The 22,958-nt window shown below is 36.2% G+C and overlaps 1 protein-coding gene across 2 annotated transcripts; it reads left to right on the plus strand.

Moving 5' to 3' along the window:
* The first annotated feature begins 3,749 nt into the window (after positions 1–3,749).
* LOC113233882 (senecionine N-oxygenase) lies at positions 3,750–22,952 on the plus strand. 2 transcript variants are annotated; one of them, XM_026469110.1, is made up of 7 exons: positions 3,750–3,959; positions 7,353–7,491; positions 11,920–12,103; positions 12,296–12,571; positions 12,928–13,091; positions 13,471–13,614; positions 22,364–22,952. In XM_026469110.1, exons 1-7 carry the CDS (start codon positions 3,763–3,765, stop codon positions 22,556–22,558), a joined length of 1,299 nt encoding a protein of 432 aa, XP_026324895.1. In that variant the 5' UTR covers positions 3,750–3,762; the 3' UTR covers positions 22,559–22,952. The 2 variants fall into 2 exon arrangements, with proteins under 2 accessions (XP_026324895.1, XP_026324896.1); XM_026469111.1 differs by lacking the exon at positions 22,364–22,952 and adding an exon at positions 17,584–18,599.
* Positions 22,953–22,958: the final 6 nt, after the last annotated feature.

The raw sequence follows: 22,958 nt of genomic DNA on the forward strand, positions 1-22,958 counted from the left end.
TGTTCGAACCCAGCTGTTACAAAGTGTCTGAAGTGCCTCCCATCAGTCTGAATAGTATTCCACTAGAAAGGGTGAGGAGTTTTAAATATTTAGGACATATTGTAACGGCTGACCTAAAGGACAATATGGACATCGAGCGGGAACGGAGGGCCCTGTCCATAAGGGCTAACATGATTTCCCGTAAATTCGCGCGCTGTACGAAGGATGTTAAAATAACATTATTCAGAGCATACTGTACATCTCTATATACATGCAGCTTATGGAGGCACTACACGCAGAGGACCTATGGGTCCCTCCGAGTCCAATATAATGACGCGTTCCGGGTGCTGGTGGGGCTGCCCCGCTTCTGTAGCGCATCAGGGATGTTCGCTGAAGCGCGCGTCGATTGTTTTTATACAAGCATCCGCAAACGAAGCGCATCTCTGGTGCGCCGGGTGCGGGCCAGCCCCAACCCTATCCTTAAGCTGATAGCGGATAGAAACCAATGTCCGTACTTGAGACACTGTTGTGAAAAACATATTTCCAGCAGTGTCTACTATGTATAATATTTTATTGTTTTTGTGTGTTTTGTGTATACTAATATTAGTTAATAAGAGTGTGTATACTAACAAAAATGAGTTTTTATTACTTCCAATAAATAAAATTATTATTATTATTATTATACTGAACTGTAATAAGAGTTCATGGTGAAGCCACTGGTCTCCTTTAAGTTGAGGGTCAAGTGATGTCATAATTCGTAACGCTCACTAAAAGCGTTTTGGCGAATTTACATGCTTTCAAAAATTCTTACGTACCTTCAATAAGCCATTCCAAACCAAAACGACTCTGTGAAGCATGGCATCTGCAGTTTGAGAATTACAAGAATTTATAAATATTATTGTGAATGCAACATACACCACACCTACCCAGTGAAGAATATAGGAGGGTTTTTACCATAACGCATGAATCTCACTTCAGTAAATACCAAATTAATGTTTTAATTAAGTACCATATTATTGCGAACCGATATATCTTTTGTTACTCGTGAAAATGGACTTCAAAAAAAGAGGAGACTCTCAATTGGACTGTATTTTTTTGAGTATGTTACACCGAACCGATTTCGATAATTCTTTTTTTTTGGAAAAGGGGTATTCCACCTCCAAAGGAGGCAAATTAGGGGATGAATCCGGTTTATTGGACTTCCCCTGGTTTCCGTTAACCGATTTCAATAAAACTTGGATGTACATAAACTTAAGAGGGCTTTTTTTTGTATAAAAATCTGCAATTCTGTTTTTTGTAGTCTCTTTTATGTAAGTACTTTTTTTGGCGCATTTTTTCAGATTTGTCATGATTTTTCTACCTTTGTTACTCGCAAATTGTTTTATCAGTTCTGCTTGTACATCTGTGCAGCAAACTGGGGTGCAATCTAAACCTTTTAATGACCTGATTGAACTTAATTAATGAGTTCAGATAATACCGGAATTAGTACTCTTATTTAACATGAACTTTCGTGAGTTCTGCATACTCTCTCACCTAAGGTTGCTGTGTAATTCTTGTAAATTGTAGAACGTGAAAATCTTTTTATATACGTGAGGCGCACTATTAGTTTCCGGAATGAATAAGAAAAAAACACTGTTTAAAAGGTCAAAAATGAATTTATTGTTTCTCAAAATATCCTCCGTTAGAGTTAATGCACTTTTTCATACGAATGAACCAATTTTGAAAACATTTATGCCACTCCTCCGTGACTATCTCTGAAACATATTTTTCACTCTTCGACAGCCTCTTCAGGTGATGAAAATCATTGACCGCGTAAATGGTTCTTAATTTTTGGAAATAAATAAAAATCACAAGGTGCCAGGTCGGGACTGTATGCGGGATGGCTCATAAGGTCAACGTTGTTCACCTTCAAAAATTCATTTGTCTGTCTGGCCGTGTGAGAACTGACATTATCGTGGTGCGAGATGGTACGGCGTTTACGGTTATTTTTACGGAGTTTGTCAATAACTTCCGGCAAACAAATGGTCGAGTACCAATCACTATTCACGGTATAACTATTCTCCAAAGCAACAGTAGCCACGTGTCCAGTTTTACGCTCGGTTGCTGCTTTGTTTTGGGATCGTAACTATAAGTCCATGTTTCGTCACCTGTTATTACGTCCCACACCAAAGTTTACGCCCCTTCGTTGAATCTGGTAAGCATGTCATTGCACCAAGTGACGCGATCCGTTTTTTGAGCCTCAGTCAAATTGTGTGGGATCCACCGAGAGCACAGCATTTTCACGACCAAATGTTTGTGTAGTATTAATTATATTTGACTCATGCCTATGCCTAACGATGCCCGAATCTCACGGTATGTCACATGCCTGCCTGTTTTGATCATACGGCGCACAGCATCGATGTTATTGTTGTTCACTGCAGTGAACGGGCGACCATCACGAAATTCGTCACTGAGATTCACACGACCGCGTTTGAATACTGCAAACCAGCTATAAATAGTCGTCTTGCATGGTGTTTCATCGCCAAAAGCAGTTTGAAGCCAAGCGATGCTCTGCTGAGCTGTTACATTACACTTAAAGTCGTAGAAAATCATAGAACGAAAATTTTTCAAATGTTGTAATTACTTTTTAAATATTGTTTATCTATGTGGCCAGTTCTGGAAACTTATAGTGCGCCCTATGTAGAACTAGAAAACAAGGACTTTTGATAATCTTTGTAGATTACCATTTAATAAGTGAAGCAAAACCTCGCATCGTTTTTCATCATCGTTTCCGATGTTAGAAATATCGCGGTTAGTTAAAATTGTTACTTATCAACCATAGATTCAGATTACACTACTGATTTCAAAGTTTATCTTGTCATCAATCTAATCAATTATTTATGGGAAATAGTGCCTATCACTACAGTTTTCCCACTGCCCCGCAACAATACTTCTATTGTTTTACATTCATCATGCATAACGCTGCTACCAGGCGCTCATGGCTTTGAAAGAATTCGATTGAACCCTTTTATATTTCTTTAGAGAGCAGCAAGACAACTTCACGTTGCATTTGTTATCAGAACGATAAGATTTTGTCTTTAACAAAATTAAGAAAATCTTTGAATACAGAATACTAAACTGTAGTTATACAAACATGTTTGCTGAAATATTTATCAGACAGCTTCAGATTTAATAATTATATCGGGATAAAAATAATTTATATATTTATTCTAGAAATTTTATTCGATCATTCATATTTGCTGTTCATGATTCATAATTTTACTGCCTCGTGGCCTAACGGTTACCATGTCGCCATTACCGCGCCGGACTGCCAGGCAGAGGTCCCACGTCTCGTGAGTTTGGGTGTAATTTGTAGTTGTCTATGTGTGTGTCCATGGCACGCGCGACACAGGGTTTCCCTAGTGCGGGGCTATATTGAGTGTGTGCGTTATTATACGTATATTAAAAAAAGTAGATGACTTGGTAGAGCACTTACTTACCTTCTGTCTCCTTTCCCTCCGGCAATCACAATCTTTTATGACACAAAACATGTGAAATCATTCAAAAACGGGAGTTGAACGATGACAAAAACCTTTCTTTATAGGAATCCCGTGCGTGTCCAACACAGGAACATTATATATATATATATATAATGTTATATATATATATATATATGTAGCTAATGATGACGAAATAAATTGTTCCATGGTAGAGCACTTTCGAAGTAGATTTTTTGGTAATATCTTCTATAGCCACTTATATTGTATGTATAACAACACAACACGTTTTTTCTCTTTTACAGCCATGTCCCGCGTTTGCATAATCGGAGCTGGAGCCGCTGGACTCTGTGCCGCGCGTCATCTCCTTGTGGAACCCTCAGTGGGTCAGGTGGATATCCTGGAGCAAGCTGGGCAGCTAGGTGGCACCTGGGTGTATACAGAGAAAGTTGGCTACGATGACTTTGGGCTGCCTATTCACACCAGCATGTACAAAAGTTTAAGGTGAATATTATAGTTAAGTAGTCACTTTGAAGCTTTTATCAATGTAGCCTCGTCCATTTTTCGCTGTGTACGTTATTTGGCACTAGATAGAGTTTTCGAATCTGTTTTAACCGACTTTAAAAAGGAGTTCGAAACTTCACAATTCGACTATTGTATTTTTTAAGCGATTGCGACGTCATTCGTGAACTGATTTTGATGATTCTTTCTTGTTGGAAACAGGATGCCTTATTAATGGTCCCATTCAAATTTTAAAGAAAATATTCATGCATTTTCCGTTAACCGATTTCAATAATACTTGGCATATAGATACGATTCCAATGAAAATAAAATGTTATGGTAACCTAGATCTAATCTAATAGTGGAAAAGACAGAAGAGAAGAGAAAAAAAGACAGAAAGAGAGAAAAGACAGAAGAAGAGTTGTGTTTGGGCTCATATTATTCGTTTTCACGAGGACTTCCACATGAGTTTCAGGTATCGTTGAGACGACCGCGATAACAAACATTTGAAATCGATTTTCTTATATACAAAAGTTATATTTAATAGTACAAATAATATTTCGTAGCTGCTTCTTGTGAAAGAATTCGTCCAGGCAAGTACTGCCATTACTGCGTTCTAGTTTGGAAGGGTGCAGGTGAAATTACAGGCACATGGGACCTGTCAACTTATGTCTCTGGGTGACAGGTATAGATCTTTACTATTTAAAGCTTTGAGTCGTTCGTCCCGTCACTTGGGTTTATATAAAAAAACGAGATTCTATGAGCATAACTACTTGATACATACTAGGATAGGCAGTGACCATGAACTTCCGCTCGCTTACCTCTTTACTGATCTCGTTCGCCTTCATCCTTCCTCCTTCCATCTTCCATACCTGGCCTTTATGACAAAATGGAAGATTGAAGCCAGTTGAGAGCGCTACATAGTCGAGTTTTTTGTGCATAGTGTTGTCGAATCCCACATGGGACCAGTAAGGTTTAATCCGGCGTACAATATCCCTCCAAACATCGGCTGATCGCCTAGTGTTTAATACAAAGTTGCCCATTGTAATACATCTGCCACATATTCGGATTTATGGCCTGTAACAGTACAATTATATCCGCCTCCAATAGTGTATATACATATAAAATGTGTACTAATGATGCAACTGTACCTCTGCTTAAGTGCCTCTCGCGTTTTCACATCTGTTTCTGTTTCTGCTTCCGCAACTTTTATAAAGGAACTTTTATCGGAAGTTATAACGTTTGCGATGGATAAGCACGAGCGCGCGTTATTCTTGGCGACGAGACGTGTGCGTCTTAGCAGTTTTGTGTTAAATGCAATATCAAACCAAAGACAAGCCGTGTTTGTAACTATTTCATTGGGATCTTTATAGTATTTAAACTGCCTCCGTGGCCGAACGGTTACCATGCCGGACTGCCACGCAGAGGCCCCAGGTTCGATTCCCGGGCCGGGAGAAATATTTGTATGGCCTACATTTATTTCTCTCGTGAGTTTGGGTGTAATTTGTGGTTGTCTATGTGTGTGTCCATGGCACCCGCGACACAGGGTTTCCCTAGTGCGGGGCTATATTGAGTGTGTGCGTTATTATTATTATTATTATTTACATTTCCGCTTCCGCATCCGCTTCCGTTTCTGCTAAGATTTTCTTTCGACATCTGGTTCTGTTTCAGTTTCCATTATGTCATTTCCGTTGCATCACTAGTGTGTACCTAAGTACCTGAGCGAGGTTACATTGACAACTTTAACAATTTGCTCTACGAAATAACGATTAATTAATTGCAATTAAATATCTTTCCTTTTACTATATGAAGTTCTTTAATCAACTACTATATTATTATTGGTGTATATACAAGATGTTAACAACTTACGACACCTTTCCGATAGTCCGGTCGTAGGGTATCAAATACAGCGTGTTGCTATTCTGGAAACGTTTGATTGCTACACATAATTTAATGCTGCCCTGGTAGATCTGACCCAATTCCGTTAATAGGGAGCATTTGTCCGCTTGTATGTCATTGACGTCATGTGTCATAAACGTGAGATATGGCTAGAGAAATTCCGATAAGAAGGTTATAACTTGCACAAATTAATTGATAGTGTTAATACAGATTCGAAAACCATCTAACTATAATTAAAATAGATGGACACAGTATGAACGGTGAACTCCGTTACTAGCTACAAATTTAGTGTAATAATCGCTTGGAATAAAAAATCCTTGAAAAAAAACTGTACAGTCTACTATAATTTCATAAAACAGCTTCAATTGCGCAGAAACGCTATTAAGATTTTGTTTACTATTAAATAGCAATGTTTTTGTGAGAATTTTCCTTCCACACTTTTATCGCAAAAAAACTGTAATTGATAATAGCACGTGGTTCAAGGTAGAGCATTAATATTAAGTGTTTACTCGAAGTTACTCATAATGATTTGCGCCAGATATGAGGTCAATCAATGCTGAAGAATGCACTCTTGATAAAAATAAATATTTAGTCGAAATTTATCATATCTGTAAAACAATTCTGCAGCTATGGTACGATTTTTATAATATATCTATGGATACCATTGACTTACATGGACGTCGGGTCCGCGCTAAAAAGTGTCCGCACTTGTAAGGCGCTAAAATCGTATACAGAGCGCCAAACTCCGATTTAGTCTTCATTTGTTCTACGGACAGCGCGATACTACGATGACATAACAATTTAAATTTCGAATAGGTTGACTTGGGACATTTTTTTCGTGGTTTTTGTATTAGACCCGTCGTCCATTTATTTGTAAGTCAATGATGGATACGATCTTCTTCATTTTGTCGTATCGATGGCATACAGTATAATGCCTTACCATCGTCGTGGTGAAAAGTTTTGTTAATCGGCGTTAGGTACTCACCAGTTGCTTGTTGTTTATAATACTTTTTTCCCAGTTTTTTGTGTCCAGGATAAAAGTTCCAACCGCACACCCGAACTATTAATGATGTAATTAATGTTTTTGTTTTGTTCCGAGAAAGGCGTGGATTGGATAAAATAGACTAAGTATCAAAATATAACTTTTTTTATGAAAAAAACTTACCTCAAAAGTTCTTGGAATTACATCTATTTGCCAAGTTTTTTTGAAGTCGATTACCGGAAAGTGTGCGAAACGGATTCATCCCCTACTTTGCCACCCTAAGAGGTGGAATATTTTCCTCAAATTTAAATGGGACCTGTACTAAGGTAAACCCTCTTTCCATCAAAAAATTCACAAATCACAGAGTTATCGCGTAACGTATATACAAAAAATATATATATTTTTGAAGTCGGTTAATAGAATTTAATCACAGCTTAGGCCAAACTCAATACGAAGTAAAACTAGTCGTGTTAATTTAATCGTAATTATCTCTATAACGCAATCTTTCTTCACAGAACAAACCTTCCCAAAGAAATCATGGGTTTCCCAGACTTCCCAGTGCCTGAGAGCGACAGGTCGTATCTCCCCGCCAAGGAAATGTTGGCGTTTCTGCAGCTGTATTCTGATAAACACGGAGTCACTGAACACATTAAGGTACCTTGAGCCTTTCGTTAATGTATGTTAAGGCTGCTTTAATAAAAAAAAATTTTAGTAATAAATAAATAAACTTAAGTGTCTACACAAACTCAAATGGCTTTGGTTGATTCAGCATAACAATGAAAATGTTGAACGAATCACTTAGGAAAAAATATATAGTAAAATTGAGGATATGCACTTATTACTACATGGTGTGAAAACATGATTCTTAAAAATGTTCACGATAGAAAAAAAAACACAAACTATAATAATAATAAATTTATTTGCCATAATAATAATACAACATGCACAGTGTACAGTAAGTAAGTATCAAAGAATCAGTAGATATGACCGCTGGTACTTAAAAAATGAAAACCTGTGCTGTAAATACCAGCAAACCTTCCAATGGCTTAGTAAAATGCGCAATTTATTACGTTATTTTATATATACATTATGCAAAAACAGCAATAAGAACTAGTAGTAATTTGTGGAGACAGCAAATAAGCAAAATTAAATTATTTTATTTATTTATTTATTTATTTATTAAACTTTATTGACCACAATACAAAGGGTACAAAAGGCGGACTTAATGCTAAAAGCATTCTCTACCAGTCAACCTCTGAGAAAAACGAAATTCACGAACGCGGTAAATAAACAGAATATTACGGTTATATTAAAATAAATGAAACAAATTCATAATTATACATATAACAAACTAACCTAATACCTTACTTAATAATATAATACATACACTTACATACATACAAATATACTATACATATACAAAATACTTACAATAACAGAATATGATGATGATTATTGCTGTGACAAACAATTTAGAAGATGCTCATGAACATTATTTTTAAAAGAAAATATATTAGGAGACCGTCTGATGGCGTCCGGTAGAGCGTTCCAGAGCCGTATCGAGTGGAGAGTAAAAGAATCTGACATGAAGCCAGAATGAAAGAGAGGTACAGTGAGTGATAGTGAATTCATGGAACGAAGTGGGAGGTCATGAGAGTCACAGAGATACTGAAATTTACATTTCAAGTATTCTGGATAGTGGGGATTGAAAAGAACGGAGTACAACGTACAGAGAATTCTTTTCTGTCTGCGTTGACGAATAGGGAGCCATTTAAGTTGAGACCTAAAAGAAGAAACATGATCAAATTTCCGAAGGCAGAAAATGAAACGAATAGCATTATTGAGCAGGCGGTCCAACTTGTCTAATAGATTTTCATTGAGATCGGGATAACAGACATCAGCATAATCAATGAGTGGGAATATAAGGGAGGTGACGAGCAGGGTCTTAGTACTAATGGGAAGAAAATGTCGAAAGCGGTTTAGAAAACGTAAAGAAGAAGTAACCCTACGACTAACCTCGGACACCTGTAAGGTCCAGCTTAGTGAGGAGTCAATGTAAAGACCAAGGTTTTTTACACTACAACTGAATGGAACAGACGAGTTCTCATAAACTACTTGAATGAGCGAAGTATGGTCAATCTTGGATATCTGTTTAGATCCACCTAAAATAATTGCTTGACACTTGAACGGATTAACAGATATCCCAAAATTAGTTGACCACGCACTAACACATTGTAAATCGCTGTTAATGTCAGAAATCGCTGAATTAATGTCCTCGGCAGATGCCTGCGCGTAAATCTGCAAGTCATCAGCATAAAAGTGGTAAGAGCAGCTAAGTGAGAAAGAAAGAAAATTAATAAAAAGTGAAAATAAAAGCGGTGACAAGATTCCACCCTGCGGAACACCAGCTGCCAAATCACGCCAATCGGAGACTTTAGGACCCACGCGAACAGCTTGTTGACGATCACGAAGGTAGGACGAGAACCAGTCTAGTGATAATGGGGAGAAGTTAAGCGACTTCAGGATGGCAAGCAGAATGTCGTGGTCTACCATGTTAAAAGCGTTGGAAAAGTCGACGAGAACTATAGCAGTGACCAACTGCTTCTCCATGCCCAGCCTAATGTCTTCCACAACTTTGAGTAGGGCAGTTGTTGTGCCATGTCCCGGGCGAAACCCAGATTGGAAAGGGGTTAGAAGGTTGTTAGAAAATGTGTAGGAAGACACTTGCTTATGAACAACAGATTCTAGAATTTTAGACAGGAAAGGAAGAATAGAGATAGGCCTAAAGTTATTAAGTTGTATAGGAGAAGATATTTTTGGCAAAGGTATAGTAAATGCCTTACGCCAGACACGAGGGAAATCACCATACTGCAAGGAGAAGTTGATGATATGGACAGTAGCAGGGAGAATTTGATCAACAATGCTGACAATCATCACTCTGCTCACCTCGTCACATCCTACGGCTTTAGACTTAATAGAAAAAATTATTTTACGCAAATCGTCAGCTGTAACTGGTGAAAAAGAGAAAGAAACTGAAGAAGAAATGGGCCTGGAAGCAATAAGTCGAATAGTGTTCGCCTTAATGAAGGGATCTAAAGAAGGAGCAGACGAGAAATGGCAGTTGAAGTCGTTAGGAGCAAAAGGGTAGGAGTCAGGTTGAGCAGAACATTTGCCTAAGCCAAAAGTTCTGAGAAACTTCCAGACATTAGCAGGAGAACAATTACTTACATTATTATAAAAATATTGACGCTTAGCTGCCCTCACCATCCCATTACACCTATTACGAGCAGTCTTGTACAGAGTCCAATTACAATCCGACCTATCGCGCTTGTAAACCCGAAACAATCGATCACGTCTAGTCATAGCCATACGAATGCCCCTGTTAATCCAAGGAGCAGGAGGCCGCTTAACCCTAACAGCCCGTAGTGGGGCATGAGCATCGTACAAATTGATCAAACACTGGTTAAGGTTGGAGATTTTCAAATCAACTGACGAAGCACCATACACCCCAGAGAAATCAAGGTCAGCGGCATCCTTCCTCAGCATGTGATGGTCAAGTCGACCAGAATTACAAATTAATTAATTAATTAAAAAATTACAAATTAATTAATTAAAATTAATCTGAATTGTATAATCTTTATAAATAATTAATTCTCTCACTGAAAGTGTATGTGTGTGTATGTGAGTGTGTTGCGCGCGGGTGTGTGACTTGCGTGTGTACTGGAAAAAGAGTGCGTATTTGATGTTAAAACTACTTCATTGAGCAGCATGAAGAAGATTTTCTATTTCTTCATATGACAGTTTTAGAAGCCATTTGGTTATCATATTCTTACACTCGTATTTATTTTTTAGACGATACGCTAAAATATTATTACTTTCGTTGTATAAGAATCGTCCCAAAAACTAAAAGAACTTTTGACTGAAAGAAGTTTTGCAATAACTTCTTCGGGAAATGACATTCACACGTCTACCGTATTGCAAAACTTACCTCAAAATTTTACGACAAATACGTTGTGTTCAATAGGTAATTTACATATACCAATGATTTTTTTGTACCAACTGAAATAAATACAACACATACAGTATACGACATTTTCAAATGACTAATTTCGTTCAAAAAAAAAGTGTTTTCTTCTGAAATATAACCGGTGTCCCTACCGCTCGACCTAAGCAACCGTATTAGTGCGGGAAAAATTTGGAATTCGAGCTCCTCAGCTCGACTTATTATTATTGATGCAAAGATCGACAGCGTCTGTAGCCATACCAGCGCCACCGCTCTTACCAACTGAACTATAGATCTGCAAAATCTGTAGCTCAGTTAGTAAGAGCGATGGCTCCGGTGAGACAACAGGCGCTGCTTCGAGTCTAGTTAGATCGAAGGCATTATTTTTTAAGTTCTTCGATCTTTATATCAATAACAATAACAAACTGAGATTTTAGTAGCAGTAGATTTCCTTGTGAAATAGTTCGTCCAGGGAAGTGCTGCCACCTTACCTATTCCTGCCGCCAGGCAGTAATGTAAGCATTACTGCGTTCCGGTTTATAAGGGTAAGGGTGTTGGTGAATTTGCAGGCACATGGGACTTGACATCTTATGTCTCAAAGTGAGGGGCGCAGTGCCCCTCAGATCTTTGCGATTTAAAGCTCTGAGTAGCACTGCAACTGTTATAGGCAGGCGGTAGCTTACCATCAGGCGCACGACTTGTTCGTCCCGTCACTTGATATTAAAAAAATGAAACTAGTGGGGTGTTTTCACAAAAATATATGAATATAATGGTAAAATAAATAAGGTGAATCTCACAAAACTTAGGGTCGTATTCTAGAACTCTACTCAATGCTCAAGTCAGGATTTGAGCAGACTTGAGTATGATTTCAACCACTGGAAATACGACCCTAATGGCAGAGACTTGAGTATGATTTCGAGTGCTTTAAACCATATTCAAATCCTGACTTGAGCATGTAGAGTTCTAGAATACGACCCTTAATCTTATACATCACGACGTATAGTTTTCATTTATCACATATTATGTCATGAATTTTAAGCATCTTTTATCCACTCTTAACTTTAAGAATGCTTTCACAGTTTAAGCACCACGTGCAGCTGGTAAAGCCAAAACAGGGTCGTTCAGGCGAGCTCTGGGACGTGACCTTCAAAGACATCTCGACTGGCGTTTCGGAGACCAGGGAATATGACTATGTTTTCGTTTGCAACGGCCATTACAATACGCCCTTTATTCCTCAGATACCAGGACTAAAGGAATTCCAAGGTACATATCTACAATAGCCCATTAAAAGAAAGACTATTTTTTTTAACTTTTACAAAGGAGCAATCTTAATAGAATCGAGTGTTACTAGCGTCTTTGTTAAAACCTGCAAAATATAGATATAATAAATAATAATCTATTCTAGATGTTAATAAAAATGAAAGATTTCAAACAATACTCTATTTTATTCACCAGGTGACGTGATGCACAGTCACGACTACCGTGTACCAGAAATATTCTCGGGCAAGAAAGTTCTTGTCGTGGGAGCTGGTCCATCTGGCATGGACATCGCTCTGGAGATCACCAGTGTTTCCCCCAAAGTCATACTCAGCCACCACCTGAAGGAGCAACTTAGAACTGTTTTCCCTGACAACTTGGTTCAGAAACCTGATGTGATTAGAGTTGAAGGGACTAAAGCGTTCTTCCAGGATGGAACTGAAGACGATGTTGATGTTATGTTCCTTTGCACTGGTGAGTTCTTTAAAACTTTGTTGTTATATTCTTCTTCTTAAGATACCTCTCCAACTAGTGAAGAATGACAGTCAGCTCAGCATATTTATCTGTATTTCTGGCGAGTCTAAACAGTTGGGCGGCACTTGCTATCCCAGTCCACTCTCGTATGTTCTTCAGCCACGATTTTTTTCCTACGACCAGCTTTCCTTTCACCAGCAACTTATCCCATCATTATCATTTGCAGAAGCTCGTATCTGTTATGCCTAAGTACCTAATTGTTATATTGAACTGTGACAAATAACATAAATTTCGAGTGTGTGTAGAAGATGATAAAATCAAGATCACCGTTTATTTTTTGTGTCTTTGTCATACAGGCTACATGTACAACTTCCCGTTTCTCCACGAATCATGCGAGATTGTTGTCGAGGATAACTGCGTGGAGCCTCTCTATAAGCACTTGGTCAATATTAACCATCCCACCATGTGCTTCATCGGAGTACCCTACTACGTCTGCGCCTTTGCAATGTTTGACCTTCAGGTAGATAGATAATTAATAGATAGCTTTTTAATAGCGCTTTCTTTTGCAAAGTCATATAATGTTATGTCTGTCACTATTTTTCATTAAAAAAAACTAATATTTTTCTTACCATAAATAACATTTTCATAATTTGTACTGTGACGTTAGCGTTAGAGTAAGAATGTTAATCTCTTTTAACTTACAGTTCAAAATCCTAAAGACTATATGATGCCAAGCCCAGGCTGCGGCTTCTGTTGTTGCTCAGCCTTCAGAATGACTGCTATTTGATTTTAGATTTGATGTCAGTGCCGAAAGTGCAAAATTTAAAATAACTTTTTTTTGGAAAGAATTGGTGATGATTAGTAAGTACTATAGTATTCAAGACATCTTTACTATTCAGGTCCGTTATTACGTGCGCGCGATCAACGGGACTTTTAAGATGCCAACCCCCGAGGAGATGACCGCACAATGGGAAGAGGAGAAGCAAGAACGGGCCGCACGAGGTTACACTAAACGGCAGGCGCATATGATGGGTCCTGATCAGGTAATTTTTATAACTCATATCTTTAATTGGGGTTTTCATTGTCAGGAAAAAATCAAGACGCGGGGCTATTTCATAAATACCCAGGAAACGAGACTTTTGAGACTAATTCAAAAGTAGGTTCCCATACTTATGTACACAGAACAAAAAATACAGTAGAAGTCGTTAGTTAACCTCACGCGCGTGCCAACCATAGGTCTCTAAGGGTCGTATTCTAGAACTCTATTCAATGCTCAAGTCAGGATTGCACTGGAAACACAAGCACTGGAAATACGACCCTAATGGCAGGAACTTGAGTATGCTTTCGAGTGCTTTAAACCGTACGGGATTTGAGTATTCAAATCCTGACTTGAGCATTGAGTACAGTTCTGGAATACGACCATTAGGACCCATGTAAGCTCAATCGGCCATTTTCGCTTTGTACGGTATGGTTGTATCAATTGTTTCTCGTAAATTCCATAAAATCGTAGAAAAATTAATTATTTTGCTGTTTTGGAGTGCAAAAATATTACCAATAATATTACCCGTGTATTTCATATCTATCTATATAGTCTTATTTAATAAATTTTCGATTTTCTGTTTATCGAAATCATTTTTTTTTTGTTACAAGAAGCTAAAGTAAAGCTTATTTATACCCGTGCAATATGGTCGCTTCTTTTTTGGAGAACTATATTAATAACTCCAACTTGTCGTGGTTCAGCAATTAACCGCTAGATGGCAGGACATTGATGCAATTATAGGTATTGGTGGTATTGAACTTTCAACGATATGCCAACATGGTAAAGTTAAAATTACATTAAAAATCCAGAATTTGTTTAATCTTTTTAAATTTGAAACTACGGCCAATCATCAAAGATTTCGTAGTGTTTCAAATTAACAATGTGTGAGTTTTGGCGACATCGATTTTTTTTTTCTTCCATGCTTATAAATGTAGGTATGGAAACTAGGTGTTTAATAATAAAAGATATTTTATGAAAGTTTTTGATTTTTGTAGTGTAACAATACACACTCTAAACACTCAAAGGTTACATTAAACATAATGTAATTTCAAAAAGAGAGGATTTCATTTTTGAAGGAGGAGGTTCTCAATTCGACGGTAATTTTTTCTGTGATGTGTGGTGCGCGTTACTCCGATATTTGTGAACCGATTTCGATGATTCTTTTTTTGTTGGAAAGACAATTCCACCTCTAATGATCAGACCACACAGAGGCGGCCGCGGAAGCGTTCCGGACGCGGGAATTTTTGTAATGTACGTTCATACGGACCCTGCCGCACTGAAGCGCGCGGCGGCCGCTCGTCTGCCGCGCGCATTTGCCCCAAATTAAGAAATGAATCCGGTTTATTGGACCCACTTTCCGTCAACCGTATTCAATAAAACTTGTCAAATAGATGCAATTCCACAAAATTTTTAAGTAATTTTTTTTAATGTTATAATTAATTAGTATCGTTCTTCAATCTCCACAGATTATTCCACCTTGATAATTCCACTTAGTGTTATCATGTCCATGCAGTGTCCATGTAACCAGAATAAACTAGAATAAACTAGATTTTTTTGGATACTGTTAATTACGTAACATGAGTCTCAAAAGTCTCGAATTCCCGAGGTTGACAATCTTAAGTCTCGCAAATGCCGAAAACCGTTGAGACTCTCAAAATTGTCGAAACCCAGATCACTCTGATGAAAACCCTAAGAAATATGTATCTCCGTCCATATTTTTTTTATATTCTGTCTTTAGGTTTATCTTAATTTGGCTCGGTTATTCTCGTCTACTTTCCACTGAGATTTTGACTTTCAGCAAGAAACTTCTTGTGTTCTGTCCAGAGATGGGTGATGGGTTAAAACCCAATCAACTCGCCTAGGTTTTTGCCCTAAGTGCCGTGTATTACTAATTTCGGTTTAAAAACTCTTTTTTAAACGATAAGGAGGTTTATTTCAATGCAATTTTTATATCGATTAATTTATCGATTTTCAAGTGAATCGATTCAATAGAAAGGGAAATCGAATAGTCTAGATCAGAAAGATAAACATTTTGTGATATTGGACATGAAACTATTTTTCCGGATTTAAATCGCGTATACTTATTTGGTATTTTGTTTGAAAAAACAAATATACGCGATTTAAATCCGGCAAAATACTTTCATTTCCTATGTGTAACAATCGCGAAAACCTAAGAACTCGATTTTGTGATATTATCATTAAATTTGAACAAAACTTGATTTACAACAAATAATTAATTGTAAATAGCTTTTTCGGGCATTAATAGATTTTAATCCGATTTAAACTCGGCGTTAACAAAGCCGGGTGCTTGCCCGTCTCTGGTTCTGTCCTTAACACTACTAATGTTCCTATTAACCTTTTTCCAAATTGTGACCTGAACACAGAACACAGCCTTAAAACCTTAAAACCCAGAACTTTTCTGTTACTTGCAATAAACGTTACTTATGGGAAATTAAACTATTATAATACTATATATGCAACCTCCATTGTCGCGTGGCTTGTACACCGGTTTTCATGGAGTCGCCATCTTTTAGGTCACGGGTTCCATTTTCGCCAGGTCAATGTAGACTAACTTTTCTATATTGTCTCGGGTCTCGGTGTATATGGTACCGTCATTATTTCCGATTTCCATAACATAAGTGCTTTAAACTTACTTTAGGATCAGAGCGGCGTCTGTGACGTTGTCTAACTAACGTTTCAAGCCCTACAGGTCCCATGATTGACTGATTGATATGCAACCTGTAAAGGACCCGAAACGTTGGTTTGTTTGAAAAATAAACAACATACGCGGTTTCAATCTGAAAAATAGTTTCATTTCCTATATGTAACAATCAGGAAAACTTGAGAACTCCACGTAAACGTTACTTAGTTTACAATTCTTGCGGAACAGTTCATAAAAATTTTAGCATCAGCAAATAAAGGAAACAAGGATAAACATAAGGAAATCGTAAATACTCTCTCTATAAATAGATATAACGCTATACATATTATACTTAAGGTCTTTCTCAGCGAATGCCATTACTTGGAGCTTATTTTAATTCTATAATAATATGATTCAATTTTTATAGTGTAACTCTGTTGCTTTTAAATTTGAATAAGATGGCCGAACTCCAATTCACTATCATTTTAATATAGATCGTTTGTTTTATTGTTTCTACTCATCTAGGTGTTTATAATTGTTGGCAAAACACAACTTTTTTCGTTAATAATTTTAATACATTCATCGCGTGTTCTCCTTATGTCGTGATGACCGATAATCGTGCAGTTTAAAGTGTCGTGGTTTGTGTATTGAAATGAAGTTAGCGGCCACGAATGCCGAAAAGACAGTACAAAGATCTTTATATGATTGAATTTATTGACTATCTATTATATTACAGAATTTCGACGACTCGGTAACTGAACCTGTGGCTCAGTTGATTAGAGCAATGCTACGACGAAAATTGTATTGTGTGTTCGATTTTTATATTCATCATCATTTAAATGAAGTTGCTCACATATACATATACTACAACACGATTAACTGTCGTTCACGACCCTTTTGACGTTACGACGACATACTGTCGTGACAATGGGAAAAACTACGACAGTCGTCAGACGATAAATAAAACGTCACTATAAAAATCTGACGACAGATAATCGCAGCTACTATTGTCGTCACGTTTTATTTACCGTTGTCTGCAAACAACAAGCAACTGCCGTTACGTGATATATTGTCGTCACGATCCAATGGGAACAGCTAGGCATGACTATCGATCAATGATAAAACAGTCCACGATACAGTCACGGCAGATATTCGTGAAATGGGAACAGGCTAGACGCGACTGTCGTTTGACGATAAATAAAACGTTACGTTGTAATGGGAACGCGCCCTACGATGCCAATTCCAGAGTTTCTTTCAGTTTCTTTTTTTTTTTCATTTTGCTTTAAAATATTGTATTAAGACAAGCTCCGAACTGTATAAACTTATAAACAGGCAGATTACTACGTCACCTTGGCTCTGGAAGGAAATGTCACCCCTCTTCCTCCTGTCTTCGCCAAGGTCCACAACGACAGCAGTCAGAAGTTCCTTGACAATCTAACTAACTACCGCCACGAAATTTATCGCATTATCGATGAGGACAACTTCACTTGTTATACTAGTTACTAAGATTCTATATTTCTGTAGTAAGTTCAATTTTTGGAATTTAGATGTTTTTTGTAAAAATGTTGTACATACAATGTTTGTACATTGTTTTCGAATGCTAAAAACACAGAACAATAAATAGAGTAGAAGTGGTTAGTTAGCGGCTGACGCGTGCCAACTATAGGTCTCGAAAGATCTATCTGAGCCTAGTCCGCCATTTTCGCTTTGTGTGTTATGGTCGTGTCATTTTTTCGTGCAAATTGTCTAAAATCCTAGAATAATGCTATATTGTGCAGTTTTGGAGTGCAAAAATTATAGCCGCACCAATAATATTATCCGTGGTGGAAAGTCTTATTGTAATTCAATTATTTCTTATTTTAATTTTCTCTTTATCGAAATATTTTTTTGTTACAAGAAATGAAAGTAAAACATGAACGCTTCTTGTTTGAAGAACTAAATAAATAACTCCAATTCGTCGTCATTCAACAATGAACCGCTAGATGGCAGCACATTGATGAAAATTTCGGTATAATATCAAAACCTCGTAACTTGTAATAATAGGTACCTAATGACGGTTTTGAACTTTCAACGATATGTCAAAACGGTAAAGTTTAAATTATATTAACAACCCAGAATGATTTTTAAATTTGAAACTACGGCAAATCAATATCAAGATTTTGAAGTGTTTTAAATTAAGCAATCGAGACTCAAGGCACTTCCATTGTTTTTTCTTCCGTGGCTAAAAATTACGCAATGGTAAAAGACATTAAATACTATCGTCGCTTTTTTTTTTAATGAAATGAAATTTTATTTGATTAATACATGGTGAACGAAAAATGGAACATAGTTTAATAGAACACATATTTAACCTGACTAGACATGCAAAAGTCTACTTAAAATTAGTTTTATTTTAATACTGCATGCGCAAGAAATAATCTGTCAATTAATAACAACAAAATAATAACTGTCAGTGTCAAACTATTAAATATTGTACATCATTATTATAGTATACATACATATTGTGTCAACATTTATGCATAAAATCAGTTACTTTGTAATAATTTTTGTACCTAAGCCAACTTTATGTTGTTTTTTGTTAAAGCATTATAAATTCGGACACGCATACCATTGCATTGATTTTTGAAATTAGACAATTTGAGTTTGTATACCAGTCTATTTGGGTCTCTTACACCTCTTTTTTTAATTAACATATTTTATTTGACCTTAAGATTGATTTTAAATGCCTATTTAAGAGCCTCATTCTCTTTAAAACGCTCTGTAGTAAATAAAAATTACTCTTTGACATTTTAAGGTTCTTTACTTCTCACCTACAGATTTTTATGTTATTCTTTGTGGTCGATATTCAGTAATAGTTTGGTAGGTTCGTCATGGAAGATAGTTGAACTACTTCTATTTATGTATTTACAAATATTATTGAGTACAACCAATTATACAGTCGTCTTGAACACTTATTTTTTTTAAATATAAGTTGTGTAACGGGGTACTTAGGTTCAGTAATAGTGAAAATGATTATTTTTTTGTAATAATAAAGCAGTTTATAGTGTTAGCTTGTCTTTATTCATGGAAAACAATACGCCCTTTTGGCGTAAAAAGCCACAAATGCAAAACTTTTCATCCCCTCTCATTTTACCATGGTTTTACAAACGAATTAAGCAGATAGATATTATCTAACTTTTGTATGCTTAAAGAGACATATACAAAATGTCATATACAATTTGTTATTCTCAAACATGCTCGAAAATGTTTGCATTATTACTTTGGAAAAACGAACACGGAAAGTTAATAAAAAAAAACAATTTGGCATTGATCAAACATAGGCACGAGTCAGGATATGAGTTCAAAATATATGAAATTTTGGAAGCCCAGTCTTAAGCATAAAGTGGTGGTCCAGTATTTCTATATTCTTCTGAATTCAGTGTACCTCCTCTACATTAAGCGGACTCGTATGTCATTAAATAGACAAATACATGTTAGTTTTTTAAACATCAAGTTATGGGACGTTTGTCCTTTGGATTTGTCTATTTTTATACAGATAAAATATGTGCATATTTGACCCCCATCGCACATGATGGAAAAAGACTTCATTTTCACCTTGAAAAGGCGCAAGTTATAGTGCTCAGGGAACTGCATCTGCAGTAAATTCCAGTCCAAACGCCATATGTAAACGTGGAATAACGTTTCGTGTGAATCTTGGGTATTTTATGTCTTCGTCCACTATTACTACGACCTACCCCAGTCTACGTCTTAGTCACTGATATATAGTCAGGGTTTTGTAGATGGGGCGAAAGCGCCATTTCGAAATTTTTTTCAGCGGAGCATGTTTTAGGTTTTAACGACTGTTTTAAATTATTAACACAAAGATCGAACACTCAGAAAAAATTCCTTCGATCCGGCCGGATTCGAACCGACATCTTCTAGCATACCGTGCCAGACGCTATACCAACTAAGACACGGAACGAACCAGCGGACCTCACGAATTTTTCTAAGTGCTAGTTGTCGTGTCTTTTGTATTTGGTTTTTCAGCGACTTTTTAGTCGTAGCGCCATCTATGAGAAATCTATTAAAGTTTTAACACTGTTTTAAAGTTCAATTTTGGTTGTAATAAGATTTAGTGTTTAAAATGGGAATTAAGAAATTGCATAAATATTTTAAAACAGTCGTGAAAAAGTAAAACATGTTGCCCCTGAATTTCTTTTCGAAATGGCGCTTTCGCCCTTTTTACAAAACACCGACGATATCGCACTGCTATTACAATAGTGTTATAACTCGAAATATGTGAAATTCAAGATTATATCATTGTTTAAAGTAAAACTTGATTCTCTACACGTCAATAAAACCGTCGTTACAATATTGTAAAAAACAACTAAAATGTATCTACTTAACTACTTAACTCAAAATCAGACACGCTTTATGTGAGCTAGTTCTGGCCAAAATCGTCCTTATTCAAATCATGAAATTATTTTTCTCTTTTATTTTTAAATATGTATATTTAAAATATACGATACACACATCGCACTGTTAATACAATAGTGTATTAACTCAAAAAGTGTGTTTTCTCAGAATCGACGAAAAACGAATTACGCGCTTCCCGTGAAATATCTGTGTAAATTTGTGTATAGGTTATTTCCTACTTGCCACTTCCCGCAAAAAAATAGTAAAATTTATATGTTATAGTTTGTTATAGACACTTAAACAATTACCCAAATACATTTAAAAGTAAAATGGAAAAAATAATTTCATGTTTTTGAATAAGGAATATTTTGGGCAGAAATAGCTCACATAAAGTGGGTCTCATTTTGAGTTAAGTACATATCTTTTGACTCTTTCTTACAATATTCTCACGGTTTTTTAGACATAATTATAGAGAATCGACGTTCAGTAATGATATAATATTAAAGTTCACATATTTTGAATTACAACACTATTGTAACAGCAGTGCGATATGTACGTTTAGATATACTCTGTTATAACAGTCATTTTTTGATATCCTTGTGTTTGGCACTCAATGGCGATGGTATCTTGAAAGTAGTTGTCATGATCAATCAGTCGTTATTCAATGGTATAGTTTTTCAAGGCACTTCGAGGACACAAGAGCGAAGCACCTTTTGAAAAGTTGCAAAGTCGTGACTAGTAAAATTCACGATTTAACTGTTGTAATCATTACTTATGACATCACTCGTGTGGCAACTACTGTCCCAGATAAATATTACTTTATTGAATCAACTACCTAGATCTCTAGATTCTACTATATCAATAATTCAGTACCTGTAAATCTCTTGTGCAAAAGTCTGTTTACTGACTGACTATACAATAAATAGCTCTACATTTTTAACAAAATGTTATGTTTCTAACTTTACGCTAACTTAGGAGCATATCAATAAAACACACAAAAATTCAAACGTTTATTTAAACAAAATTATAAAGTATTTTAATTGTTTCTGAGACTTACCGTTGCCTGGACTTAATAAATTTGAAAAAGTTTCTAAACCAACAGTTATGTTGAAATTGAAATTAAATTCTTCTGTTCACGTGTCGATCTGTTCATCGCTTGTTACGTACTGGTCAATACATCCTTCTGTGGCCCTAGTAAGTGTTTATAAACTCAACACTTAAGTGATCACCTTGTAGGGTTATCAGTTTGCCTTGACAGCTCCTGCTAGTGTTTACTGTCGATATCCGATGTTTTGAAACACTAGTTAGTGTTTTAACCTCGTCTCTTAGCCTAGTTTTGAAACTTGAGTAGTCTGAACCTACACGATGTGTTTATCCATATGATAGGTATTTAGTATCAACAAATTGAAGTCTTAATGGTCTCGTATTATTAATATGCAGTTAGTTTTTACATTAATTACGTGTTCATAGTTTAACTACGCGTTGTTGCCTTTATTAAATACCTTTCAAATAATATAATTATGATTTTTACGTGTGATCTCCACTTCTTAAACTTGTTACCCCTTTAAAGCGAAAAATATTAGTCGAAGTTACTTTTATAACAAAATTGTTATGACTTGCTCTTTAAACCATCTGTATTCATTCTTTTATCTATCTTAAACACTTCCTTTCCTTTTCAATTCATATGAACTTAAATATGTTTTCTCTTTCATTTCAGGAAAGATACTACGCCTCACTCGCCGACGAAGCCGGTACAAAGAACCTTCCATCAGTCCTGACCAAGATTCGTGAAGAAAGCACCATCCGCTTCATGCATAACCTCAAATACTACCGGCAAGACAAATATAAAATCATCGATGATGACACTTACGAAATCATCAGTAATGATGGCGTTAGAAAAATTCTTTGTTGACCCTAAACGGGAAATTTATAGAATTAGGTTAGGCTTTAGACAAGGTTGCGATAGGTGTAGCAGGTTTTTAAGCATACGAATAGTGAAATAATGATACCTTACCTGAGTTATCGAAATTAAATTCGATTAATATGCTGTAATAGTAAATAATATTTGGATATTTAAATGCTTTTTAAAATAATTTTACGTGGTGTCATTCAAGGTGAAGTGTTAGGCCCACTTATTATATTTGTAGTCGTATGTTAAAGTAATAACTAAGCTTGTAAGTACAAATTAAGTTCCACGTTTGCTCAAGTAGAATCTCTATTACTGTGTATAAACGACCATTAAGATAAAGTGCTCTAAAAGCTAAACATTGTTCCTATGATCGTATAGATATAAGATAAAGTTATTTCTTACT

Source organism: Hyposmocoma kahamanoa, unplaced genomic scaffold (genome assembly GCF_003589595.1).
Source record: "Hyposmocoma kahamanoa isolate Upper Pololo Valley unplaced genomic scaffold, ASM358959v1 80, whole genome shotgun sequence".
Classification (NCBI taxonomy): Eukaryota; Metazoa; Arthropoda; class Insecta; order Lepidoptera; family Cosmopterigidae; genus Hyposmocoma; species Hyposmocoma kahamanoa.